Source organism: Canis lupus, chromosome 21, assembly GCF_048164855.1.
Source record: "Canis lupus baileyi chromosome 21, mCanLup2.hap1, whole genome shotgun sequence".
NCBI lineage: Eukaryota > Metazoa > Chordata > Mammalia > Carnivora > Canidae > Canis > Canis lupus.
The window spans coordinates 7,292,369-7,307,325 of record NC_132858.1 but is presented as its reverse complement, the minus strand read 5'-3'; the positions used below and the strand labels follow the sequence as shown (position 1 = coordinate 7,307,325).

General features: G+C 58.2%; 1 protein-coding gene and 1 long non-coding RNA gene across 9 annotated transcripts in view; one reads left to right on the top strand and one right to left on the bottom strand.

Moving 5' to 3' along the window:
• The window catches only part of TPCN2 (two pore segment channel 2), a 66,240-nt gene that overhangs the window by 26,685 nt on the left and 24,598 nt on the right, over nt 1-14,957 (bottom strand). For 5 of the 8 annotated variants that reach the window (XM_072790277.1, XM_072790279.1, XM_072790278.1 and 2 more), the window contains exons 20-24: nt 14,719-14,795; nt 14,194-14,275; nt 14,022-14,104; nt 13,538-13,619; nt 13,010-13,104 (exon numbers count right to left, since the gene is read on the bottom strand). In XM_072790277.1, the coding sequence (XP_072646378.1) occupies nt 13,010-13,104; nt 13,538-13,619; nt 14,022-14,104; nt 14,194-14,275; nt 14,719-14,795 (419 nt within the window). Of the gene's footprint in view, nt 1-7,587; nt 12,426-13,009; nt 13,105-13,537; nt 13,620-14,021; nt 14,105-14,193; nt 14,276-14,718; nt 14,796-14,957 lie in introns of those variants that run through there. The other 3 variants (XM_072790282.1, XR_012013733.1, XR_012013734.1) reach the window with 3 other exon arrangements.
• LOC140612581 (uncharacterized) lies at nt 3,648-11,855 on the top strand. The gene is made up of 2 exons (XR_012013737.1): nt 3,648-7,361; nt 8,594-11,855. It is a non-coding gene; the product is annotated as an uncharacterized lncRNA (long non-coding RNA).

Here is a 14,957-nt window from a genome sequence, read left to right as displayed (position 1 = left end):
GCACGAGAAAGGTCACAAGAGTGTCCCCACCCGGGGAGAAGCAGCTCCAAGTGGCCTCCGTGGTGGCTGGCAAGTGGGGCCGGCACCAAGACCACTCCAGACCCAGCCGGAGGGGTCCCCGCAGCCAGAGTGGGGACTCGGCCCACCTCCACTTGCCCACCGCGGGCCAGGCCGCCCCCGCCAGAACCTACAGTTCAGCAAACATGTGTGCGGACTCAGCAGGCCCAGGGCAGTGTGGGCGCACAGGTCCCAGGTGTCACTTGAGCCGCATAAAAAACAGTGATGAGAGCCCCTGGCGGAGGCAGCCAGGGCCGCGGCAGCGGGGGGACGTCCCCGGCACAGGCTTTGGGGTCAAGTTTGTGGGAGGAGGAGGCTCCTTTGCAGAGAAGGGAAGGGAGGAAGTTCCAGACGAGGGTGACTGCCCCTGTCCCCCACCTGGCCTGGGGCCGAGTGAGGGAGGGACGGAGGGAGGCCCGGGCCCAAGGGGACACCTGCTGCTGGAGCTCTGCTGCCCCCCGCCGGCCGGCTCCAGTACTGCGTGTGCGCCAGGCAGTGGCCCTCCAGGTGTGAGTCCTACCTGGCCCTGCCGCTGGACAGGGCCTCGTCTTGGGCCCTCACCTGTATGCAAATCACCCCTGGGGCCCACAGCCCACTGGCAGCAGGGGCAGCATGAAGAGCCTGCATTTCCCGTCACCGAAGCTGGCTCACAGTGTCTGGGGCACTGACCAGGTGGCCCTCCAGGCCCACGGGGGCCCCACCGCAGCCAGGGCCTCGAAGCCCACTCTCAGGTGCCGGGCTGCACACAGAGGCTGCCCCTCTCTGCACACTGCCTCCAGAGGAGGCCAGGGGGTGCTGCTCGGCACCATCCAGGGGCTGCCTCAGAAGGTGCCCACCGCACCCCTGAAAACAGCAGCACACAGGCCACAGTGCTGCGGGGCGCTGGTCAGTAGCGCTGGCTCCCCGTCGGCCCCCGCAGCACCGTGGGAAAATGCCAGGCATCTCCCCCACCTCCATGCCCGGCCAGGCCGAGCCTTGGAGACACCACTTCCACACAAGCCCAAGACAGATGCCCTCTCTGGCAGTCCCTGGGCTGCAGCCCTAACAGGAGCCCCAGACCCAGGCAGTGCAGCCCACGGGGGTTCCCAAAGTCACTCTGGGTCACCTCACGGAGAACAGCGGGAAACAGGAACGTGGCATGGTCTGGGTTGCTCCTTCCTGTGAGCACTGGTCCCACTGGACGCGTCTGGAGCTCGTCACCTGAGGCCTCGTTGAACTCACCAAAAACAAGAGCCACCACCACTAGCATTCATCAGGGGCTGTGAGAGTGTCCTGGGGCTGCCGGGACAAATGACCACAAACAGGCAGCTCTAAGCAACAAATGGTCGGTCTCCCACTTCTGGTCAGACGTCAGAAATCAAGGTATGGGCAGGGCGCCCTCCCCGGAGGCTCTGGGGCTCTTCCTGCCCCAGCATCTGGAGCCTCCCGGCATCCCTCCAACCACCGCCTCCATGGTCACGTGCTGCTTCCCACATCTGTTCTCTCCTCTTCTTACACGGACATCCGTCATTCGGTTTAGAGCCCGCTCTAAAGACAGCATGATCTCGTCTCAAGAGCCCTAACATGACACCTGCCAACCCCTATTACCCCTATTTCCACGTAAGCTCACATTCACGGACACGGCGGGTTAGGACTCGGCCTTTGGGGGGCTTCCGCTGATTCCCCTACAGTGGTACAGGGAGAGGGGCACCCCCGGCGGTTCTCAGAGAGCCCAGCCCTAGCCAGCAGCCTGAGTATCACCGGGGAACAGGCTTCGAGTGCATACCCCAGGCTGGCCTCCCCAGGCTGGCCGTGTTGGAACGTCGAGGAGGGGCCCAGCGATCTGGGTTCCACGAGCCCTCCGGGGGATCTGATGCACGCTCACGTTTGGGAGCCACTGAAATGAAACCACAAAACGGCCCTTCTCAACTCACAGATCCATTCATACTACAGTCTGTTTGGGTTGGATCGGGTGTCATGTCCGTTGGGATCTACTTTTTATTGGGATCGAGGAGGCTTGAGACTCTCCAGAACTTTGAGTGCTCACAGCCCCACAGCCACTTGGGACATGGGTGGGGCCACAGAAAAAGTGGTGGGAGGGGGAGGGGGTTCATTCCGATGGGGGCACCAGTGAGGCCTCCTGGCAGCGGGGGGGGGGGGGGGGGGGGACTAGCACCTCCAGCCTTGGCCAAAATCAGTTACCTTACAGGTGTCACCACAACTCGGTGAAGGTAGGGGGAGTCCCAGCAGGGAATCACAGGGACCTCCAGTGTTCTGGTTCCAGGGACCTGGGGCCTTCGGTGGGAAAACCAAACCACAGCCTGGACCAGGCCATGAACCAAGGCGTCAGTGAGGCTTCCGGCCCTTCCCAAGCAGAAACCACAGGTACCTTCCATCACGTGAGCGCCAGCGCCGACGTCTCAGAGTGCTGTTTCGAACCTGGGGCAGGTGGCAGACCTCCTCTGTCCCACATTTGGATTTGTTCATACTTTGTGAGCAGGTTTTCAATATAATGATTTTCCTTGCACTTCCACATATTTTGGGTTACAGCCTACAGACATTTTTTTAAGAAGGGGCCACAGGTCTGGCCAATGCCCAAGGGCCCCTGGCACCACCAGGGCTACAGATATCAACCACCTGGCCAATCAAGAACTTTCCAGCTTATTTTAAAGCCTATGGTTCCCACAATCCGCCTCCTGCCAGGGCATGGGGGCACGTGGTAGGCGTCCTGGTCTTCCCTTAAACATCTCCCCCAGTGTAAGAGTTCAGCGCAAAATAGTCTGAAATATTGCAACACAATCAAAGGGACAAGCCACCCATGTTGGCGCCATTGGGAGGAAAGATCAACAACAGGTTCAAGCACTTCTGGGTTTGCTTCTCTGCAAACACACCGCAGCGGGCTGCTCTAAATGACCCTCCACCAGAACGCAAGAGACGTGACATCCCAAGGTAGAGCCCTTCCAACACGAGCAGAAGTGACAAGGGAAATGGATAAAAACCGGCTTCCTGACCCTGAAGCCCTCTCACTCCCAGGAGACCAAAAGTGCCCAGAGGGGGGAAGAGGGGGCTTTCACCACTATGCCACCCTCCCCCCAACCCCCCAACTGCCAACACCACATGCTGTGCCAGGCTCAGGGTCACCTTGAGGGCTGATGGGTGTGCCCCACGACGGGGACAGTGGGCCAATGCCAGGGTAGCAGGACAGCAACCCCAGCCTCCAGTCATAGGGCAAGAACACCTGAAGCTCCTTGGGATCGGATGCAGGTCACATGGAGCAAGGTGTGTGTGTGGGGGGGGGGACACTTGGATGGAGCTGTTCAGAGACCTGTCCGAAGGGTCTCCAGCAGGAAGGATCACACCCGAGGACAGGCCCAGCACCTGTCAGAGGAGACACAGCAGAGGAGCGGCCAACAAACCCAGAGAGAACCCGAGTCAGCTCTGAACATGTGCCATCTTTGTCCTCCCAGGAAACCACACCTTTCGGCCCAAATCTCCTCTCCTCTGGGTGGCTGCCAGGGCCCCACAGGGCGTCTATGGACGAGGGCCACAGTCCCCACCACCCCGTTGTGCGGTGACCGCCCACCTCCTCCCTCCCCACTCAGCTCTGCTCCGCAGGTCACCAGGGGCCGCCACGGGTGAGCCCTGAGCCATCGGCCACCCTGCCCAGAAGGCCCTGGATTGCCCTCACACATCTTCCTTCCTTCCCCACACTCGAGGAGTGGGACACAGGTGAGGACTTGCAGACCGACTAACGGGACAGATTTTGCTTTCCTGTTGTGAACCGGGGCGCCCGCCGAAGCTGGGGAGCCCGAACCACCCGCAGGCCCATGCGCCGAGCAAGCTGCATGTCCGCGCATCCTATAAAAAACAGGGTTTCCGTCCAGCCTGGCGCTGAGCATCGCAGGGCTGAGGGACCCCGCCTTCATGACAGCCTTGGGCTCACACATCACCTTGCCGCCCATCAGCACAGGCTCCCAAAGGAAAAAAAAAAAATCCCAGGGCTCAGTTTCCTCACTTATGTGGTGCTCCGAGATTGAACCCCAGGTCTGAAGTTTGAAAATACAAACTTGTGATGTGTGTCAGCACATCAGCCCCCCGCCCCATCATTATTCCGGCCACCCACCTCCTTTCCGATCAAGGGAGCTGGTGTGCAGGAAGGCTGGCTGCCTGCCAAGGTCACGGCGTGCAGCGGTGGGGCCCAGCCTGGGTGCCCGGAGCCTCTTTTGTAGTGGCCAAGAGGGGACAAAGTCACGAGGAGCCCAGCCTGCCCCCGAAGCACCTCTGGTCACTCCTGTCACCTCCCACGTCCCATGGGGACTGTGGGGACCCTTCCATGTGCAGGGAAGGACAGTCTCGCAAGTTACGTCTGACATCTGACGCAGCGGTGCTGGCTCTACAAATATTTATCTCAGGCATGCGGCGCTCACGTCCCCAGGCTGATGTGCCGGGGAATGAGGAGGGACACAGAGAAGATGCTGGGCCAGGAGGAGGCAATGCTGTCAGCGGCCAAGTGGCCTCAGCCCCTCTGCGCCTCAGTTTCCCCATCTATCAGAGCTGCCCCAGCCCGCGATTAAACAGGATTAAACAAGTCAACATCCCACTTTGTCAAGTGCTCAGAAAAGCACATGGGGAGCAAGGCCTCAAATTGTGGCTCCTAATTATCAATCCTTGCTGCTCCCCTGGACTCTCAAGAATCCCTCCACGTGCCTGCTGCTGGCACATCCTTTGCCTCCCGGGGCCCCCACCACGAGACCTGGAAACACGATGACAAAACCGAGGCTGTGGGTGGCAGCTCACTTCCAGGGAGCAGGTCCAGCCCCACTCAGCAGGCCTCCCACCAACCAGCAGCCCACTGCCTCCTCCAGCAGGCACCTGTTCCCTTTTTCTCTAAGGCTGCCAGGGAGCTCCACATTGGCCTGCAGCAGTGGTGGGTCCTCCCGAGGGTACCCGCAGCCTCTTCCTCCTGCTCCCAGCCCCGGCTTCTTCTGTCTTCATCCCACTTTACCTCCTTGCCTGGCACAGCACAGCCCGCAGTGCCTGCTTCTAGAGGGGACGCGAGTGTCTGAGGTAAGACCCTTGTTTTTCCCAGCACTCAATGGCCGTGATAGCTCCGGATCTCCCCAGAGAGCATCGGCTTATGGAGCTGGGGGAGGGCGGCTGGACCTCCGGGGGCAGGACCAGGGGCCCTTGTTGGTGTCCCTGCCCATGGCACCCACTCCACCAAGCCGGGGCAGAGCTCTCATCTTGCTCAGGGTCCAGCCAGCTTCTCCGTGTCCAGTTGTGTGGTTTGTGCACAGACCCAGAACCCAGGCAACAGAAAAGGGATTGGGACAGCCGGGAGGACGAGAGGCTCAGACTCCATCTGCCTGGAGAGACCAGGGTGGCAGCTGCAGTGCTGAGAAGCCAGCACCTTTCCTGACTCCTCTGCCCAGAGGGGACCACTCAGAAAGGGGTCCCACCTGTGACTGCTCCCTCGAAGGACTGTTTTACAATCCATCCACAGCAACGACGATTGGGAAGAAAGCAAACAAGGAGGGAGGAAAGATAACTGACTGAGCCAGCTGTTCTCCAACCCTGGTCTCTGGATCCACAGCTGCATCCCCTCGGAATGGATTACAAACGCAGGTGCCTAGCTTCCCCCAACCCCCAGGTCACCCCAACCAGACCGCCTGGCATGGGGCGGCCCAGGGATCTGTCTGAGGAAGCCTCCTCCGGGGATTCTGAGAGCTGCTGGCCCACCGCCTCCGGCCACGGGATGCTCTCCTCTACCACAGTCTCGTGTTAGTGGCCCCCATCCACCTGCCCTGCCCATTAGCTGAGAAGAAAAAGTGGAGGCCAGGGAGGCGGGACAGGCAGGTCTGGCTCACCTGGCGACAGGTGTTGCCGGGGCCCAGACGCGGATTAGCCAACTGCTGTCAAACCCGGGGCAGCAGCCAGGCCGCCCAGGTCCCTGCAGGTGTGGGCTCACCACCCTGGGGCGGCTCTGATTGTCTTACCAGAATGGCCAGGGCCCCCAGTGCGATCAGTGGGCTGGGGTGGGCTGCCCGCACACTGCCCATGGCGTCTGCTGGCCACTTTGATGTGAAGGCCATTGTCGAGCCACACGCCCCCTTCTTAAATTTTTAAGAGCAGTGCGGTGTGCCTACCTTCCACTTTAAAAAAAAAAAAAAAACCAATGCATTGTGCTAACCTTTTAATAAGAACCACCAATTATCTCTAGGGCAGAAAACCGAAACCTGGCTGTTTTGGTGAAAGACAAGATTCCTCCCTGCTGTGCTGAGCGGAGGAGACCACATGAAAGGCCCCAAACCGCTTGCTGAGACCCCACTCTCAGGTCCCGGCAACAGATCAGGCCTAGGTCCAGGTCCAGGGCCCCATCCTGCCGGCTCTGCCACAGCCACCGCGCTGTGCACCTGCTGGCCCGGGGGGAGAGCCCACACAGACGCACACCGAGGCCACTCTGGCCCCCCGTGGTGCACAGGGCCTCCCAGCTGCCCCAGCCCCTCTCCACCGGCAGTTCTGGGCTCTTCACTCCATCCCTCCATTCGCCCCTGCACCAGACTGTCCTGGTCACCAGAGCCTCACAGTGAGTCCGGAACACTGGCAAACCGAGATCCTCAACCATACGCTTCTCTATTTTTGCACGTAAGTTTCATGTAAATTTTTCAATCAGCTTATCAAACCTTAATGAAAAAAATAGGATTATGTTTAGAACTTTAACAAATCTATGGATTAGTCAGGGGACAATGGACCTATTGGTAATATCAACTTTCTGGCCACGAACAGGACAACTGTGGTAGAATTTTGAGCTGCCCCCCAGTGACCCTCACCATTGTATATGGCCCTCCCACCAGGCTTGGGCAGACCCGTGACTATGATGCCACAGTCACTCCTGGGGTTGGGTGCTGAACTATGACACAGCTGACTTCAAGAAAGGGAGGGTATCCTGGTGGGCCTGACCTAATCAGGTGAACCCATAAAGGGTCAGGGCTCTTCCTGCAGCAGAGGCACAAAGGGTGAGGGATTAGATTCACAGCAGGTTCTCTGTCGCTAACTCTGAGGGCTGGGGGCCGTGTGGCAGGGAACATAGCAGCTTCCAGCAGCTTCCAGGTCCTACGAGCAGCCCTTTGCGGACAGCCAACAAGGAAATGGGGTCAGGTCAAGTGCTATCACCTACAGCCCCAGCCTTGTCACCTTGGAAACCGAATTCGGCTGACAACCAGAATGAGTGCAGGCATGGGCTCTTCCCGGAGAACCCAGGAGCCCAGCCAGAGCCCAGCCGTGAAGAGGACCCAGCGAAGTGCGGCCTGCAGAGCCAAGAGCAGGTAAGCGCCGAGTGTCTGGGACTGCCATGTGGTAACTGGGTATTCAGCATTCTCCCCTCAAGCCCACAGTCCTGGATTTTAATGACATTTTATAGTTTTCTGTATAAAGACCTTGAACATCACTTGTTCAATGTTACCTTTAAGGACCCTGAAGGTTTTACTCTCACATAAATAATACTTTTTTCAGTATCTTTTAAAAGAGATTTATGAGAGTTTGTTGCTAATGTTCTATAAAAACAATTTATTTCAGTGTATCAATCTTACAGCAAACCATTTTGCCAAATTCTTACTGTTCAATGATTGTAGCCTTTCTATATGGACAATCATGTTATTTATGAATAAAGAGATATTTCTTTTAATGTTTACACTTTTTACATATTTATTTGATTTTAATGAGCTGGCCAGGTTCTAATTTTGTTACTCCTAATTTTAAAGGGCCTGACAATACCATCTCTCCATCTGGAAAGCTCTTTTCTGGAGGTTTGTGGTTGGAGGGCATCCAAAGGGAGCCCACATGGGGTGAGGAGGGCATCTCTGTGGGGAGGAGGTGGCAGTGGCAGTGGCAGACGAGAATTTACAAGAGAAATAAGCAAGTGAGTTCACAGATGAAGGAAAATGCAAACCATTCAGGAAAAAAAAGGGTTAGCAACCACAGAGAGAGAAAACCAGATGTGCCCTGTGGCGTTGGTCTGAAAATGGAGTATCAGCATGATCTCATAGTTGTCAATAGATTGGATGGATGGAGGGATGGATGGATGGATGGATGGACCAATGGACAGATGGATGGATGGGCCAACAGATGGGTGAATGAATGGATAGATGGGCAGACGGACTAATGGATGGATGGATGACCAATGGACAGATGGACATTTGGATGGAGGGACCAGCAGATGGACAGATGGATGAATGGAGAGATGGATGGATAGATGGACATATGGAGAGATGGACCAACAGAGAGAGACAGACAGATGGATGGATGGATGGACCAACAGATGGATGGACGGACAGATGGACCAGCAGATGGATGGATGGATGGATGGATGGATGGATGGATGAACAGACAGACGGATGGATGACAGATCAATGGATAGACGGATGAAGGACCAATGGATGGACAGATGGACAGTCACATAGGCAGATGCATGTATATATACCCTAGTTCTACCAAGAGAACCTGGGCACAGCAAAACCCATGCAGTAGGCACACCTCACACCTACATCTTGGTTCCTAGATGCTATTCTTGCTTAAAGGAACAGCGTCCAGGGCTGGGGCAGAGAAGGCACAACATGAGCCCAGAACATCTTTTCCTGCCAGAAAGCAAAGAAGCATTCAAAAGATGACAGGTACCTAGCAAATGGACGCAAAAGCTAGATGAAGCAGTTCCCACTGGCCAAAGGAGAATTTGAGCGTGAAATAAAATACAGCAACAGACTGCATGGAGCCCACTGAATGGAAGAAAGCACAGTGTGCACAGATGAGCACAGGAGGGAGGAGAAACTAAAGGAAATTTGGTGAGGTGGATGCTCACATAGCTTCGGGGCACCCTGTTCATTACAAAGGGAGGAGGAGTAACTTTATGCCAGGCAGCCCAGCCACCACTGCTGACACCAAGTGACAGGGTGGGCACCAGCCATGGAGCAAACTGAAATCTCATGCCACCTGCCAGGAGGCACTTCTGTGATATTCCTACAGAAACAACAGAAACAAGCTCACAAGGACACCTCGCATGAACCCAACCTGGGGACCTTCCTACACAATCACTGGCTGACCTTCAAGTGCCGGGGTCACCTGTCCGGGAAGATTACAGGCAACCCTGGGGCCTGAGGGACCTAACTGGAAGCTCAGAATGGTCATGAGTGGAGGGAGTGCCAGCCAGCAGGAACTGGGGTGACCCCTCTCCCGTGTGCCTGTCTGCTGGAGGCCCTTCCTAAGCACGGAGTGTGAAGGGGATTGGAACCACAACCCCCCCCCCCCAGTGATTCCAGAAGAAAGTTCTACTTGCAACTTTTCTCTAAGTCTGAGGCTGCTTCCATGTTAAACATGAGCAAACTCGTGACCCCTGTGCTCCTCAGCCTCAGAAATGGCAACTGCATCTTCCAGGGGCTCCCCAGGGGCAGGGGGTGGGGGCAAAAGCCTCCATGGGGATCCTCAAGGGGAGAGGAAGTGGCCTCTTTGCAGCCCTTCCTGGTCAGTGGAGGCAGGCAGGTGGCACCAAGACCCCTGAGGAGCTCACTTGCAGAGGCCCAGGGCAGCTGGTGGCTCTGAGCTGGGCAGGAGGGGAGGTGAGAACCCTTCAATGTGGAGGCTGCAAGTGCCAGCTGGGCAGCATTCAGGCCTCCCAGGCAGGCTGGGGCTTTGCTGCCCACCCACGCACCTGCCTTGCCCCCAAACCCGACCCCAGGGCCATCGATGACTAGGACCCAAGGCCCTGCTGTTGGGTGTGTGCAGCTCTGAGCCCACCGTCACCCACAGGCACCCACACCACCCTGCCCTCCTCCGAGCCTGCCCCAATGGGCACTCCAGCCCCTTCCCTTCACTCCCTGGGCCTCCCCCCTCCACCAGGCCACCTGCCTCCATTCAGCTTCTTGCTGACAGCAAGCCAGGGCTCCCCAGCCTGTGGACGAACAGGCCCCTCCTTGGAGCCTGCCCCAAACCACAGGGCTCCTCCGGGCACAGCAGCCTCCTGCTCCCACCTCCTCCCCACTCCCCTGGGGCAGTGATGCCACTCCAGGTGTCCCAGACTCCTGCCTGGCCCTGGGTGACTCTAGAGTCCAGCAGGGCTAAGCCCCCTGCACCTCAAGCCAGCCAGAATGCTGAGGGAGCCACCGCAGCCACAGAAAACACGAGCCCCGACCAGAGCTGCAAGGGTTTGTCTGAGAGGTGAGTGCATGTTCTCTCTCAGTGCAGCACCCAGCTGGGAGCTGCAGGCCAGACGCCCCCCACCCGACCCGCTCTCCTTAACCAAAAGCTCAGCTCCAGCTCAACCATGAATTCAGCCCTGGTTCTCAAGGGGACAAAGGCTTGGAAGCTGATACCATTTGAAACTGATGGAAGGGGACAGTCAGTGCCCCCTCCCCACCCCGAGTATCCAAGAGACACCAGCTTGTGGTCAGAAGACACCAGTGCAACACCACCAGCTTCAGTTACCCCATCCCAAGGGCAGAGCCAGCCTCTGAACAGCACAGTCTCCCAGAGTGCAATATGGGTCCTCCAGAACTCTGTGCCACGTGACAGTAATCACCAGAGGGGGCTCCTCTGCACACAAGCCATGAAACAGAAGGCAGAAAACCTTCAGTCAGAGCTGGGCCCTGCACAAGGCAGGGCAGGGAGCGTGACATCCTACCTGGCAAGCGCCCACTGCAACTGCTTGCTCCAGGTGGACAAGCCTGCAGCCCAGGCCGAGAGGCCACGCTCCATGGCCCCAGTTGGCCTGGGAAAAGCAATGAGCCAGCCCTGGGGGTCAGGGGGTCCAGCCTGCACTAAAAGTGAATCTGATCCTGCCACCAGATGGCGCTCAGACCTTGGGGGTAGGGGATGAGGGGCTGGCAGTAGAGTGCACACAGCTGCCAGGCCCTCACCCTTGTCCCCAGGGCTTGCAGGCTGCTACGTCCCCACCCAACCAGCCTTCCCGGAAGGCAGCCTGCAGAGGGGACAGGTCTGAGAGTGGTCTCACTACGCCCAAGGATCCCCCAAACCCGAGGGGTAGCACATCAACACCCAGGATCCGAACTCCAGAGTCTGAAAGTGCAATGTACGCGGGTACGTGACACAACCGAGCCCCGGGGTGCCTTTTTCTAGTAACTTTCCTCCAATCCCACTCCCTGAGAAGCTGGAAGACAGAGATGACTTCTCCCCAGACTGGAGTCAGTGCCTGTGCTTTCATGACCACCATCCCCCACCCCCAGCGAGGGCCCAGAGCAGACATCACTAATCAATCCCAGAGTTACTCCCATGAGGATCCCAATCCTCAACAGGGACCTCCAGGAGCTCCCACCCATCACTCAAGTCAGCCCCTATAAAGAGACAACCATTTGTTGTTAATCTGGACCCATGGTAGCTCGAGCACCAATGTGGCCTCTCACACAGTATTCACTTTCCCTCCTCCCTGACCTACTAGCCTCCTCTGCCACACACCCTATGGACCTATAGGGAGAGCCACCACTGACTCACACGTGCTTTTGTGCAAATTAGAAAAAAGTATCCTTCACCCTGGAGACGTCCCAAAGGCTGGACACACCCTTGCAACCAGGTTTGCAGTGCACAACCTAAACAACCTTACCTGGCCACCCTGTTCCAGAAAGAAGCAGGATTGGAGTTGTGTCCCAATAAGAACAACGACCTCATTCTTTCCAAGACTTCAGGATAAAAATTATTGGCATTCTGACCCATGAAGACATACACCCAATCACACTCATATGAGCCATAAAATAATAAAATAGTTAAGATTCTCCTTACGTAAAACCACCAGGATCCCCAACTTAATGCCCTGGAAAGCTGCCAGTTGGCCTATGTAGGTCCCCGGGGGGGGGGGGGGGGGGGGGCAGGCGGCTTTGGTCCCTGAAGGCCACCAACAGTGAAGGCACCACAGAAATGGCAGGGCCCAAAAGGAAGGCCGCTGCTTCCGGCTTCCCAGACGGTCTGAAAGGTCCCTGCGGAGTCACTCTCTTCTGCATTTAGAAAAGTCAAAGTCCCACCAAAGCAGCTTATAAGAGAGCAGCATGGCGCAGAGGCCACCCAAAGCACAGGCGCCCCATTCCAAGGGGCTGCAAAGAAAAACTGGTGGTGAGTAGTGGTTCTGCTCAATGGCAGCAAACCAGGGCCTGCACGTCTACCCCAGCCTCAGGCGGGTGGAGTAGCTCCCATCATTGTCCGTCTGTTTGAGGGTAAGTCTCTCCTGGGCTATAGCCAGCCACCTCCCACAACTGGCATCATCCTGAGGCCACATCGCCATCTGCCGCCCTTGCCAGGACGGCGCACCTGGGTGTCACCTGCACAGCTGCAGGTGCGGATGGTGGCTCAGCTTCTCCACCAGCTCCTCCTCCGTTGGCTCCTCCAGGACGTCCCTGCGGGATTGGGGAGATGTCCAGGGAGCTCCAGACAGGGGGGCACTTGGGGACCTCTGGGATGGCATGCAGTCTTGCTTCCCACAAAGCAATCACCAGGCATGTGCACTAGTGAACACGGGGGCTTAGAAGCATCTCCGCAATGTGTGCACGGCCTCCCTAAAAGCCCGGGAAGATGCCCCTGCACGCTGGCCCGTGGGGCAGTGCAGAGGGGCCGCTACAACACAGTGCATGCTTGCAAAGGGAGCACTTTCCTCACTAGCAAAGATCGGACTTCAAGGTCACCGTGGGGAAGCGAGGGCCCCCCGCCTACACCCACCAGCAGAATCCCTTGGAGACTAACGGCACGTGAGAACACTGCCTTCAAGGTGCTCATCAGAGAGCAGGACGGAGTGCACACCCCCAGCAGCAGGGCACAGGAAGCCCAGACCCTGACCCCAGCTCAGGGCTGCAGAAGGGCGGCAAGATGCCTGCAGCTCGTAGAGAGCATCAGGGTCACAGAGGATGCTCGCCCACCCACCCCTCCCTGCCTCACCCTCCCTCCCTGCAGAGGCCAAGCAGAAGCCCCCTCCTCAATCATGCACCTAAATAGGAGCTCCACGCTCATCTGATAGCTGGTCTCCTGGTCCCCGGCAAGAGACTGCAGGTGAGTACGGCGGTCCCACTTATGAAGAAAATGCTGGCAAACAGGAGAAAAGGGGGCCAGTGTGTGAATCCCACAGGAACCAGCCTTTTCCCCTCCAGGGTCGGCCAGGCATCCACCATAGGGAGAGCTGAGCCCAACCCGGACACTGGGATCCAGGGCCCACTCCTGCAGGAACCAGATGCCTGATAGCCCTGCCCCAGCACCCACAGCCCTGCCCCAATCCCTCCCCAGAGGCTGAGAACCACCGCCCCCCCAGGTCCAATGTCACAAGCATTCAAAGAGGCTCCCAGCAGCCAGGGTGAGCCTCGCCAAGCCCCAGGGCAGGACCCAGCCTGAACTGAGCACCTGATGGAACCCAGCACAGCCCATCCCACCCCAGTCCAGGTGGGCCCAGCCAGCAGCCTCATGCCACCATCAGCCCTTCAGAAACCACCCCTCAGGCCACCTGGGCAGGGATCTGGGATACCTCCAGAATCAGAGCCAAAAACAGGTTGACCCAGATGACAGATGACACCAGCCACCACAACACAAAGTAGAGCTTCGACCACCTGTGGAGGCAAGAAGGCCACCTGTGGTTTCGGGGAGCAGTGTGAGCTGGAGCACCATGGACTGCAAGTCCAGCCGGGAACTCTGTGATGCTCCCACTCCCGTTTTCAAGACGCCCAGACAGAGGCTTTTAGAAGTGGTCAATGAGTAGCCAAGGTAGCATGGCCATTGAGAGGTGCTGCTGGGATTTGAACCCAGGACCATCTGCTGGGCCGGGGCTGAGCTCCCCAAGCTCCAGGCTCTCCTTCCCCCAGCCTGCCTCCAGGGCTCCCAGTGCAGTGGAATTCTCTAGAACCCACCTCCCAGCAGTCCCCAAAAGAGGCAAACCCCAGGTCACCGGCGGGGACACAGGACGTGCAACCTGCACCGCGATGGTGGAGGACCTCCCAGCCGGGGTCACTCACGGGCCCGAGTAGCGCCGATAGGCATCCAGGAACACCTGCCAGTTGTTCACCACCATCACGTTCCACAGGGTGATCAAGGCAGCCTGAGGGGCGGCAGATGCAGGGTCCAGGGGGGCAGGGGGAGGGCGACGGGAAGGCAAGGGTCTCAAGGAGCAGGGGGCACCAGGCTCACCGCAAAGTCATCAAAGTTGTTGGCCCAATACTCCAGCTGCTCGAAGCTTCCGCAGGGCGCTGAGCTGTTGTCAGGGGCCAGACTGTGGGACAGGACAAGCCGGGTCGAGGTAGGGACCAGGACACATACACCCGGGTGCCCCAGCACTGCCTCAGCCCCTGCACAGCCAGAACCCTTGTGTGTGGGCCCTGAGAAGTCAGAGGGAGAAGCCAGGGCCCCCAATCTCTGGGGGTGCTGTGAAGGATGCTAGGGGCCAGGGGCACAGACACGCCTGGGAAATAGAGCCTCCATCCAGGTCTGGCTGTGTGGGCCTGGCCTGAGGGTCCCCAAGGGGCAGAGGGGTGGGGGCTGCAGTGCCGAGTAGGCTTCAGAAACTCTCGGTACAGACTCTAGGTGAAGGCACCTGGCAGGGTGGGGAGGGGAGGCAGAGGAGGGACTAGGAGCCCCATCCAGGAGCCCCACCTAGGTTCATGCTCCTCTGCACCCCTAGAGACACTCCGTTGGCATGTTCGGGCCCAACCTCACCTGCCATTTCCAGGAGGAGCCACGACAACACCACGGAACAGGTTGATGCCCATGATGGCGAAGACATAGTACACTACCTAGGGAGGCAGCACCGGGGCTGCTCAGCGCCATGGTAGACGGACCCACAGAGCCAGCAGGTTCCCAGCCCTCAACACTATTCCCAGTTACAGGCACTGCTGGCCTCCCGCAGGGAACACTGGGGCTTCTCCCAAGTACCCCCTCTTGGCCACCAACCTCCC